The sequence below is a fragment of the Kogia breviceps genome, chromosome 5, assembly GCF_026419965.1.
Source record: "Kogia breviceps isolate mKogBre1 chromosome 5, mKogBre1 haplotype 1, whole genome shotgun sequence".
Classification (NCBI taxonomy): domain Eukaryota; kingdom Metazoa; phylum Chordata; class Mammalia; order Artiodactyla; family Physeteridae; genus Kogia; species Kogia breviceps.
Window position 1 is genome coordinate 52799604 of NC_081314.1, and position 12610 is coordinate 52812213.

At 39.7% G+C, this 12610-nt stretch overlaps 1 protein-coding gene across 1 annotated transcript in view; it reads left to right on the plus strand.

The window, feature by feature from the left end:
* Window positions 1–12610, plus strand: part of LOC131756812 (EGF-like and EMI domain-containing protein 1) — a 512622-nt gene that overhangs the window by 480744 nt on the left and 19268 nt on the right. Inside the window, 2 exon segments of the mRNA XM_067033965.1 lie at window positions 5268–5387; window positions 7332–7454. Of these exon segments, the coding sequence (XP_066890066.1) occupies window positions 5268–5387; window positions 7332–7454 (243 nt within the window).

Consider the following 12610-nt stretch of genomic DNA (forward strand, 5'->3'; position numbering starts at 1 on the left):
TCCAAAAGCTTCCGCTGATGCCACCCCAAGGGAGGGGGAGAAACACCTCATTACAGCCTGGTGAGGGGGATAGTCTAGCCTTGCCACTCAAACTCTGGTGTCATGGTTGGGGCCACATTATTTTTATGGTGTTTGGCTACAGCAGGGTGGTTTTGCTGTCTTGCTAGGCTGCCTCTTTCCTGGTACTTTGACTAGAGAATCTCCTTCTAAAATTCAAATTACTTGATATTGTCTGCTTAATATTGCCCTACTGGTCACCCATACTTTCTTATTTAAATTGTGTAGGCCATTTTTTTTCTTTCCTTGCTTCATTTTGGATAATTTATATTTCTAATTTTTTCAAGTTCCATAATTCTCTAATTATCTAATCTGCTGTTAGTCCCATTTAGTGAAATTTTTATTTCAGATCTGGTATTCTTCTTCAAAAGTTCCCTTTTGTAGTTTTTTAATATCTTCTATTTTCCTCCTTATTAAATGCATTTCTCTCTTTAATTCTTTAGGCATATTTGGTTTATTAATAGTGCTACTTTAATGTCCTTATCTGCTGATTTAATCATCACTAATATTTCTAAGTCTGTTTTTACTGAATGAGTATTTTCTTGATTATGGGTCACATTTTCTTACTCTTTACAGATGTTTATTAATTTTTCATGTGGTGTGGGACATTATGAATTTTACATGGTTGAGTGCTAGCTTTTGTTGTACTCCTTTAAAAAATATCATACATTTTTTTCTGGATGCCAAGTTAACTCATGTACAGATTAGTTTAATCCTGTCAAGCACTGTTTTTAAGATTTGTTAGGGTGAATCTAGAGTAAACTTTACTCTGGGGTTCAATTAGCCATACCACTTAGCCATGGCCCTTCTGTAATCTCTACTGAATGCCCTGCATAGTCAACAACATTTCTCCACTTTAGCTGCTGAGAACTGATTCCTGGCTCTGTGTGTGCTCGGGGAATTGTTTGGCTAACAGTTACCCTCATTCTTTTTTCTAGTGTGTTGTTCTTTGTCTGACTTCATGGAGATTTACCCTATGTATATATTGAATTATATTTAGTCAAAGGTTCAAGACTACTTGCCTTAACAATCATGATGTGGGATCTGTCTTTCCAGTTTAGGAAGATCATTGAGCTGTCCTTTGGTTTCTCTTTCATGTGCTGTAATCCAGAAGTTGCCTCCAGCAGAACTCAGCAATAATTGAGCTTTTTGTTTCTCTGCTCTCAGTGTTCTACCTCCTGTGCTGTCTGTTGACTAATATCCATTGTTTATTTTTGTAGAAGTTAAGCCCAGTTACAGTTACTCCTGGAAGATCACAAGCCCCATTTAAGTGCTACTATGTAAAGGGCACTGTCCTTTATCTCTAAACATTCTAATGTCTTTTCAGTCTTTCTTGACTGAAAATAATACTTGTGGCCCACATTCTACTTTCAAATGTGCTCCTATGTTCTACAGCTGAGAATAAAAGCTGCAAATTTACAATCAAATGCTTCATTGTAGGAGATTTATTTTATGGTTTCTCTAGAGTCCAATCCATATGTTCTTTTCTAGAGCCCAATCCTTAAGTTCACAGTTAAAATCAGTCTCAAAAACAGAAGGGAGTTTTGACAGTACAATGGCTTGCTGTAGGGAGGTTATATGCAGCGATTTTCTGGACCAGTAAGCCTCATAGTTGGAGACCTTGGGCATCAAGAAGGCATTAAGGGCAATAAGAGATTAAAGTAAATTTAGAGAAGTTCCCAGAGGTAGTCGTTAATGAGAAGAACATATCAAAGATAATTGCAGGGCTTCCCTCGTGGCACAGTGGTTGAGAGTCTGCCTGCCGATATAGGGGACATGGGTTCGTGCCCCGGTCCAGGAAGATCCCACATGCCACGGAGTGGCTGGGCCCGTGAGCCACGGCCAATGAGCCTGCGCATCTGGAGCCTGTGCTCCGCAACGGGAGAGGCCACAACAGTGAGAGGCCTGCGTACCACAAAAAAAAAAAAAAAAAAAAAAAAAAAAAAGATAATTGCAATCTGCTTTGTAATCTTGCATCTGGTGGAATTGACTTCTCACTTTTCAGAGTTAAGAAAAGTTACCTCTCCCATTGTCTTAAGCAGGGGTCCCCAACCCCCAGGCTGCAGACCAGTACTAGTCCGCAGCCCGTTAGGAACCAGGCCACACAGCAGGAGGTGAGTGGCAGGCAAGCGAGTGAAGCTTCATCTGCTGCCCCCCATCACTCCGCGTCGCTTGCCTTACCGCCTGAACCATCTCTCCCCAACTTCCGTGGAAAAATTGTCTTCCACAATACCGGTCCATGGTGCCAAAAAGGTTGGGGACCACTGGTCTTAAAAGCTGGTGGTAGAGGTTATGGAGTAAAGAAAGTAAGTTTCTGGTATAAACATGGCTGTGTAGGTCAACATCTTTTTCTTAACCTGTGACAATGCATACAGGAAAAAATGAAGAAAACAAGCAAAACCAAAAAGGTCCAGCAAATTTTACTTTTGTGAAATTGTGGGGCAGATTGAATCTGCAGACTCGAATGTAAGAGTTTTTAGAGAGTTGATGCTGGGCAGGAGCAACACAAGGAGAAAAAGGATGAGAAAAGGTAAGAAAAGAAGGAAGGCAATAATAAAGATTTGTATGGAAATTGATGAAATAGAGAATAGAAAAACAGGAGAGAAAATTAATTAAAACCAAAATTTAGTTCTTTGAAAATGTCAATAAAATCGACAAACATTTAGCTAGACTGACAAAGGAAAAAAGAAAGATGACTCAAATAACTAAAATCATTAATGAAAGAGGGACATCACTACTGACCCTAAGGAAATTTAAAAAGAAAATAGGATATACTATGAACAATTGTGTCACAACAGATTAGATAACTTAGATGAAATGAACACATTCCTAGAATGACAACAACTACTGAAACTGACTTCTAAAGAAATAGAAAATCTCGTTAGACATTTAATAAGTAAAGCTAGACTTATCATGGTGATCATTTCATAATGTATTTAAATGTCGAATCACTATGGTATACACCCAAAACTGACATAATACTGTTCCTTAACTATATTTAAATTGTAAAAAAAGTTTTTAAAAAAGTAAATAAAATAGTGTAGTATTTGTGTGTGACCTACACACATCCTCCTGAGGAAAAAAAAAAAAAGAGAAAGAGAGGGATAGAATTAGTAATTTTAAAACTTCCCAAAAGAAAAGTTTAAACTGAGATGGTTTCAGTGGTAAATCATACCAAACATTTAAAGAAAAATTAATACAGATTCTTCACAAATTATCCCAAAATATAGAAGAGGAGAGAACAATTCCAAGATCATTCCATGGGGCCAGTATTACCCCGATACCAAAATCAGACAAGGATCACAAAAAAGAAAACTGCAGACCAATATCTCTTATGCATGTAGATGTAAAAATCCTCAGCAAAATATTAGTAAACCAAATCCAACAATTTATAAAACTGATTATACACTATGATCAAGTAGGATTTATCTCAGGAAATCAAGATGGGTTCAACATCTGAAAATCAATTAATGTAATATATCATATCAAAACCCACCTGATCATCTCAATAGATGCAAGAAAAAAAACTTGACAAAATCCAACTCCCTTCCATGATAAAAGAACTCAACAAACTAGAAATAGAAGAGAACTTCCTCAACCTAATAAATGGAAACTATGAGAAACACACGGTAACTTTGCACTAAACAATGAAGTGCTAAAAGCTTTCCCCCTATAATCAGGAATGAGGCAAGGATATCTTATTCATGCCACTTTCATTCAACATTGTACTGCAAGTTCTAGCCAGAGCAAAAAGGCAAGAAAATAGAAGACATCCAGACTAGAAAAGAAGAAGTAAGATATCTCTGTTCACAGATGACAGGATCTTGTAGCAGAAAATTTTAAGGAATCCACCTAAAAAAACTATTAGAATTAATAAGGAAATCCAACTAAGTTGTAGGATTAAAGATCAAACTGTAAAAATCAATTGGATTTCTATACACTAGCAATGAAAAATCTGGAAGTAAAGTTAAGAAATGATTCTAGTTATTATAGCATCGAATAAAATACATAGGAATAAATTTTACAAAAGAAGTGCCAAAATTGTATAAGGAAAACTGTAAAACATTGTTGAAATAAGTAAGATACTAAAATAAATGGAAAGACATCTTGCGTTCATGGATCAGATAACTTAATGTTGTTCAAATGGCAATACTCCCCCAAATTGATCTACAAATTCAATTTAATCTCTCCCTACATAAAAGCAAGAAGTAGAACAATGTATATTGTATCTGTGATAGATAGATAGATAGATATTTGTATCACTTATATTTTCATAAAGTCTGGAAGGATTTACAAGAAATTAATAAAAGCATGTAAGCATTAATGTACCATCTGCTTACATTTTGTGGTAGTTGTTACATTGAAACTGGGTGAATGTGGGAGCAAGATAGCTTTATTCATTGTTCTGCTTTTTATATTCTGTGCATTATTTTAAGAAAGGAAATGAGGAGCATACAGGAGTAGGAATTCCCACCCCAGCAGCTTGTAATGTAGCCAAGGCTGATTTACAGAGTCAGACCAGGATCACGTAGCTCATCAATTCAACAAATAAGCTGTGTGAAGGTACTCCTTATAGGATGTGTGGCTTCACATTACTTTGGACTTCCAGAGAATATGACTAAAACTAAGACAAGAGCAAGTGAGGGGAAAAGGAGATCAGAAGGAGGTCACTCACTAATTCCAGTGGGATCTGAACTTCTTTATTTCACCTCCATGGCAGCTGTAGCTAAGACTCTCCCATGTTGCTCCAGTTGGCCTTTTCTTGGCACCGTGGTTGCTTATCCAAAGGCAGAGGAGATCTAGAGGAGGTGAAAGGTTTATCTGAGGATAATTGCTGCTCAAAGGAGTAGAAAAGTTGGGGAGAGAAGGAGAAAAAAATGCAAAGGTGTGTGGAGGAGTTCCTGCTGACTGTATTTAACTTTGGGTACAAGAGGACAGCAGATGGACTTTTGAGAAGAGTAAAATTAGCCAGTTCTTTGACCTTGATCCATGTTTGGATTTGTTCAGATTTTGGAGTTCAGATCACAAAATGGGAAACGTTTTGTTGCATTAGCGTCATCTGAAAGTGGGAAAGACTTGCCAGGGGACTTACCATCTTTATGTAAGAAATCCTCCTGTCCCAGTTCTCTTTTACCTTCCTCCACACTTCTGCGTTGTACATCTTTCTAAAGTTAATGAATTGAAAACTATCACTGCTTAATCGCTTTTAGCGATGGACCCCTGCATGGGTGGAAATGGATGTGCTCACATCTGTCAGAGTGAGCATGGCGTGGCCAGAAGTGCCTGTCACGCAGGGTACCAGCTGTCTGAATACAAAAAGGCCTGTGCAGGTTGGAAGTTGAACTGATGGATTAATTGGGTAATTGTTTGAAATGCTGTGGTAATTCAGTTTTGAATAGTCAGAACAGAGAAAGGTGTTTTCATTTATGCTTAAAAAGGAACATTTATATTCTTATTTGATCATTCTGAAAGGTATTTTTATGGAACTGTAAAAACTCAGTGAAATTTTTAGTTACAAAAAATGATCTGGTGTAGTTTCAGAATTAATTCTTTTTGTTTTCTGTTTTTCATTCTGGAGTGAATTCCACAATTAATATTTCAAAACCTTCCATAACCTCACAGGGAGTTTTTTATTATAGGCTACAGAAGGTGGGGATAACCTTTGAAAAGCAACTATGTGCAAATAAGTGCTCTCAGAAGTTAGGAATAATTAAAACCAAAAAGAAAGAAACTCTATAACTACAAGGTTACATATTTCTGTTTCCTAGAAATAGCAAAACAGACACACTTCAATTCAAAGATGAAAGTGATAAATTACTTCGTGACCAGAACTGATAAATGAAGTCATTCCTGTGGGACTGTCTTTGTTTTAATAACTTCTGAGAAATCACAGACTCCTTCATTTTTATCACAGCATTTCCATGAAATGAGAAACAGTTTATTTGCATTAATTAAGAAAATACAAAATGTTTCCTGACTTATGGGACTGATAAACACTTTAAGAAATTGAAAAAGAATTAGACATAAAAATTAGTGTGAAGTTAGTTTTTTTTTCTTTAAGCCAAAACCAAGATAAAATTTTCTGTGGATTATGTTAACGTACTTTTCTGACAGAGAACATTTCTGTTTTGGTCCTCTGTTTGCATAGCACCTACCTTGCTGAGTTTCTGGCACAGAATAGGATCTTATTAAAATTTGTGGAAAATTCACAAATGTATACATATATAGATATATACATATATCCATACTTATCTATATAATACCTTTTTCAAAATTTTATTTTAATAATATCTGGTACATTATTCTTAAAAAGTCTGTCCCCAAAGTTACTGCCTACGTAGGGTTTTATAAATACCTTAGAAAAATGAGTATTTCTCTTGAGAGTCCTGGTGGGGGTTGGCATGCAGGACCGTACAAGGAGGAGGTTCTATTTGGGAAAATAATGGTGGAACCTATCCATTTAAAGGGGGGGCCTGGGGCTTCCCTGGTGGCGCAGTGGTTGAGAGTCCGCCTGCCCATGCAGGGGACGCGGGTTTGTGCCCCTGTCTGGGAAGATCCCACATGCTGCGGATCAACTGGGCCCGTGAGCCATGGCCGCTGAGCCTGCGCGTCTGGAGCCTGTGCTCCGCAACGGGAGAGGCCACAACAGTGAGAGGCGCGCGTACCGCAAAAAAAAAAAAACAAACAAACAAAACAAACATAAAGGGGGCGCCTGCAGAAACTACATGGCCACAAAATGATGTTATACTGAATAGACTTGGCCATCAGTGTCAGGAGAGAGAGAGGGCACGAGTGTTTAAATGGCATTGCCTTGTAACAATCATATGTACAATATACACCATGGATTGATTGCTACATATGAAGATTCCAAATCTGCCTTGTGTATGGCCACTTGTACCGTCTTAAATCAGAGAGATACCATTTTGGGTTAAGAATTTGATATATATTCATGAAGACAAATTACAATGACTTCTGCTTGTATTATTAGAGGATAGAAAAGGTCTATTTTTTTGTTTGTTTTCTCTTTCTTCAAATTAATAGATACTAGTAGGTTCTAATAGGTAGAAAGAAGTGTTTGAGAACGTAAGACCTGCAGTAGAGTTTATGTCATTCGCAGTTGGTTTATTTGCAAATATGGAGCCTATGTGGTATTTTACTATTATGTTTGATGTTGGGAGTTGAGAGGCAGGGGTGCTTTAGTTCATTTTTATAGTTTACAAATAAACCTTAATTCCAGCTCTGAAGACACAGCTCCTGTGTATCTCTTTCTGCAGATGTAAACGAGTGTGTGGAAGGGCTTGCTCCCTGCAGCCATCGCTGTGTGAACACAGTGGAATCTTTCACTTGTGCCTGCCACCCTGGTTTTGAGCTGGGAGCTGATGGAAAACAGTGTTACAGTAAGTGGCAATAATTGCAGCCCAGGAAATGTGTGGCATTTTACAAGTATTAAACAAGAGTAACAAACAAAAGAACTACACTGAATGCCTTGCCAAAGTGGAAGCTCCTGAGAATGTTTTCCACAGGGGTGGGGTGTGAGTGGGAGCTTCGAAGGCCAACCCCCTCATTTTAATTTGACAGAACAGGGGCCCAGAGTCAACAGAAAATGGTCAGCATCATGATCCACAGTGTAGACCACAGGGACTAAGTCTCAGGTCTTCTGACTCAGGGCTCTCTTGGACCCATGGCTCTCCTTTGTGAAGAGTCTGTCTTCCTTCACCACCTCTGCTGTGCAATATTTATTGAACACTAACAATTCCAGTGTAAAACTCAGGGAAAAGGAACCAGCAGGAGTGAAGGAACCAGAGCACAAGTAGCGGCTCTAGATTGTAATAGCATGTCTGATTTCCCATCTCAGTTCCAAAGATGCCCTTCCCAGTTCTCCACATCTGAGTAAACCATTCCGGGCAGAAGTCAAACATTCAATTATACAAATGAGTAAGTGACAGAACTGGGACTTGAACTGGGGTCTTTAGGCTCCAAATATACTATCCTTTGAACTTTGTTATGTGTTTGTGTACATCATATGTCTCTTGGTCAGTTTTAATGAAGGAAGAAGAATAAGGATAATGATACACAGAATAAATTATGTAGCATTTTTACCTAAGCTCTCTCATGAAGAGACATTCTTAAGGTCACTAAGTTTTTCATTCTCCTCCACTGCATAAAACTCTAATCCTTGAATGCCTGGGTTGCCAGGGTAGCCTTAAGTTCTGTTGGTATATTTCTACTGCTTAAAGACGGGGCAGTTTTTCTGCAGTGATATTTGTCTTTTATTTTTTATTTTATTTTTTTGTTTTTGGTGGTATGCGAACCTCTCACTGTCGTGGCCTCTCCCTTTGCGGAGCACAGGCTCTGGACGCGCAGGCCCAGTGGCCACGGCTCACGGGCCCAGCTGCTCCGCGGCATGTGGGATCTTCCCGGACAGGGGCACTAACCCGTGTCCCCTGCATCCGCAGGCGGATTCTCAACCACTGCGCCACCAGGGAAGCCCCAGTGATATTTGTCTTTTAAAGAGAAAACTAAATAACATGGGAGAGAAGAATTAACTACTAATTAGGATATAACTTCTTTTGAAGTGAATCTTTCTCTCAGTGCCCTAAGGAGTCCTTTCAGGCAGAGAGAAATGTGGATGGGTTTTTCTTTCTTATTAATATTTTGGCTTTTTAATGTGAGCAGAGGTTTAGGAGATGAGTACAGTTTACAGATGCCTGAAATAAAATCTCTTGCAATCTGACTGCTGAGTTCTCAGTTATCATGAAAGAGGGGGCCATCATTGCTAATGAGTCATGAGGTATAGGCTTTCTGTGAAAGTTACTTGGGAAAGCAATTTGCCCTAGAGTTGAATACATTTGGTAGAAGTGTAGTTTTACATTTATTTCCCTCATGTGAATATTTGGCTAAGTTCTTTGTGTAGCTCTCACCAGACCTCAATATTTACTAACTGACATACAAAACTTTCTTGGTGAAAACTGGTATTTTGAGTGTTTTAAAACTTGTAGGTGGGGTAAATGTTTTCAGAACATGGTAATGTTTAACAATGAGGGACTTCCCTGGTGGTGCAGTGGTTAGGAATCCGCCTGCCAATGCAGGGGACATGGGTTCGAGCCCTGGTCCGGGAAGATCCCACATGCCGCTGAGCAGCTAAGCCAGTGTGCCACAACTGCTGAGCCTGCACCCTAGAGCCCACGAGCCACAAATAGTGAGCCTGTGTGCCGCAACTAGTGAGCCCACGTGCTACAACTACTGAAGCCCACCTTCCTGGAGCCCATGCTCCGCAACAAGATAAGTCACCACATTGAGAAGGCCCTTGCACCGCAACAAAGAGCAGCCCCGGCTTGCCGCAACTAGAGAAAGCCCACGCTCAGCAACGAAGACCCAACGCAGCCAAAAATAAATAAATTTTTAAAAAGAAAAAAACCAATGAATTACGTGTTCTTCATGTAACAGTATATTTTAGGCAAATATTGTTTTAACTTTTTCCTAGGACAACAATATTTTGTATTTATATCATTTCTTCTCAGTGGCTCTCAAAATACTGTATAGCATAAACATCGAATCCTCAAAGTATGCTATGAATGAACTATCACTATCTTGTGATTAGAAATTAGAAAATTCCAGATCTAGCATGGTTAAATAAAACTGTTCCCAAACTACAAAGCAGTATGTAGTGAACCTAAGTTCCATATGTATTTAATGCATATTTAATATATTGAGTAACTAATGATTATTTGCTATCTGTGAGAAACCACGGGGATCAGGTTTTAAAGTTTTTTAAAGCATATTTTAGGTATGATAGTTAAACAGTATCATCTGTATCAAGAACGCAGACTCTCAGCTTACTTTTTTTTTTTTGCGAGCCTCTCACTGTTGTGGTCTCTTCCGTTGCGGAGCACAGGCTCCAGGCACGCAGCCTCCAGGCGCTCAGGCTCAGTGGCGTTGGCTCACGGGCCCAGCCGTTCCGCGGCACGTGGGATCTTCGCGGACCAGGGCACGAACCTGTGTCCCCTGCATTGGCAGGCGGACTCTCAACCACTGTGCCACCAGGGAAGCCCCTCTCAGCTTACTTCTAGTGGCCAGTTCTAGATGAATATGCACATGTCTGAGTCCCGTTTAGTTTAGCTCTTTATAAGGTTACAGTAATGTCATTTACATGTAAAGTACCTCCGGCAGTCTTACAGCTGCATTGATCATAGGGAAACAAGAATAAGAGCCAAAATTGGAAATATGTCTCCCTACAGAGTATATGCTAACATACTGTGAAAAATATCAGTTCCCTTAATTATTTCAGCCTTTCCTTTAGCTCTCTTATTTTGCTGTGTCCTAAACTAGCTGTTTCTAAACCCAAAGGCATTCTTATTTTCAACAATAAATTGATTAGCATAATCTTTTTTTGTTTATTCAATCATTCAAAACCTATTTTTTAAAAATTTTCTCACTGTTTTTTTTTTTAAACATCTTTATTGGACTCTAATTGCTTTACAATGGTGTGTTAGTTTCTGCTGTAATAACAAAGTGAATAGGCTATACATATACATATATCCCCATATCCCCTCCTTCTCGAATCTCCCTCCCACCCTCCCTATCCCACCCCTCTAGGTGGACACAAAGCACTGAGCTGATCTCCCTGTGCTATGTGGCTGCTTCCCACTAGCTATCCACCCTACGTTTGGTAGTGTATATATGTCCATGCCACTCTCTCACTTTGTCCCGGTTTACCCTTCCCCCTCCCCGTGTCCTCAAGTCCATTCTCTACTCTCAAAAGCAATTTTTGAACATCTGTTACGAGCTGGGTAGTACAAGATGATGAAGGCACAGAGGAATGAGTACAATAACAGTTATGTGCCCTGGGCGCCCTGGGACACATGGCTGCTGCCTAGCGTAGACTGGAAGCTGGGACCAGGGAGCATGATTTCTGTACTAGTAACTATACAGGAACATAGCAGATACCTTGGCAGTTTGAATGGTGGTATAGGCTCTCAAGGAATACCACAATCCTAAGTGCCCTTGTCCTGTTCTTTCCCATCTTTCTTCTTTCAAAGGATTCAGGAGTTAAGAATGGAAGGAAATGAACCAATGTAGTCGCTCTCATTTAGAGGTGTGTCCAAGCAGCACAAATGAAGAACAGTAGAGGCCAATGGTGAAAATAGCAGAGTATCTAATTCCATATTTTTAACAATGATGCAAAGCATTCTTTTATTTTTCATTTTCTCACTTAGAAAACGATTGATTATAATACTTGTGTGCTCAGGAAAATTGGCATGTGTATACTGAGCTGGATGCCCCCCAAAGTGCCCCAAAGTAGTGGCATGTACCACAATCAGCAAATTAGTGCTCAAAGTAAGAGAATGTTTATGTAATAAGTGACTCTTGTATACATCAAAGCTGATTAGCATACGAACATGATATCAGTTACATATAATCAGGTAATTCATTGTTTTCTTGTTCATAGTTTTGTTCCAAAGCCTTTTTTTTTTTTTTTTTTTTCTGTACGCGGGCCTCTCACTGTTGCGGAGCACAGGCTCCGGACGTGCAGGCTCAGTGGCCATGGCTCACGGGCCCAGCCGCTCTGCGGCATGTGGGATCTTCCCGGACTGGGGCAGGAGCCCGTGTGCTCTGCATTGGCAGGCGGACTCTCAATCACTGCGCCACCAGGGAAACCCCCAAAGCCATTTTTAACAGTATTTTCATGTACTCACAGCCTAAAAACAGGGCAGATATTAACATACCATTAGTTTGAGAACAGATATGTCAGCTGTATTTGCTTTCTGAACATTGATTCAATACACATTTTTTTTTTAATACAGGGTTGCTCTGGGAGAGTTGTTTTTATAAATTTTATTTATTTATGGCTGTGTTGGGTCTTCGTTTCTGTGCGAGGGCTTTCTCTAGTTGTGGCAAGCGGGGGCCGCTCTTCATCACTGTGCGCGGGCCTCTCACTATCGCGGCCTCTCTTGTTGCAGAGCACAGGCTCCAGACGCGCAGGCTCAGTAATTGTGGCTCATGGGCCCAGTTGCTCCGTGGCATGTGGGATCTTCCCAGACCAGGGCTCGAACCCATGTCTCCTGCATTGACAGGCGGATTCTCAACCACTGCGCCACCAGGGAGGCCCCAATACACATATTTTTTACATTCTGAAAATTCCCAGATGTAAGTGTCCTTTAAGATATGTTTAATACCACTGGTAGACTCATTACCTTTCTGCCACACTCTGTCAATTTGACATTATTTATAGGTTTATTAGCTTTTTGATATGGTATAGATAATTACAGTGCTTAATAGTCCTCAGACTTTTACTTTTTTTTTTTAACATCTTTATTGGAGTATAACTTTTACAATGGTGGGTTAGTTTCTGCTTTACAACAAAGTGAATCAGTTATATATATACATATGTTCCCATATCTCTTCCCTCTTGCGTCTCCCTCCCTCCCACCCTCCCTATCCCACCCCTCTAGGTGGTCACAAAGCACCGAGCTGATCTCCCTGTGCTATGCGGCTGTTTCCCACTAGCTATCTAGTTTGCATTTGGTAGTGTATATATGTCCATGCCACTCTC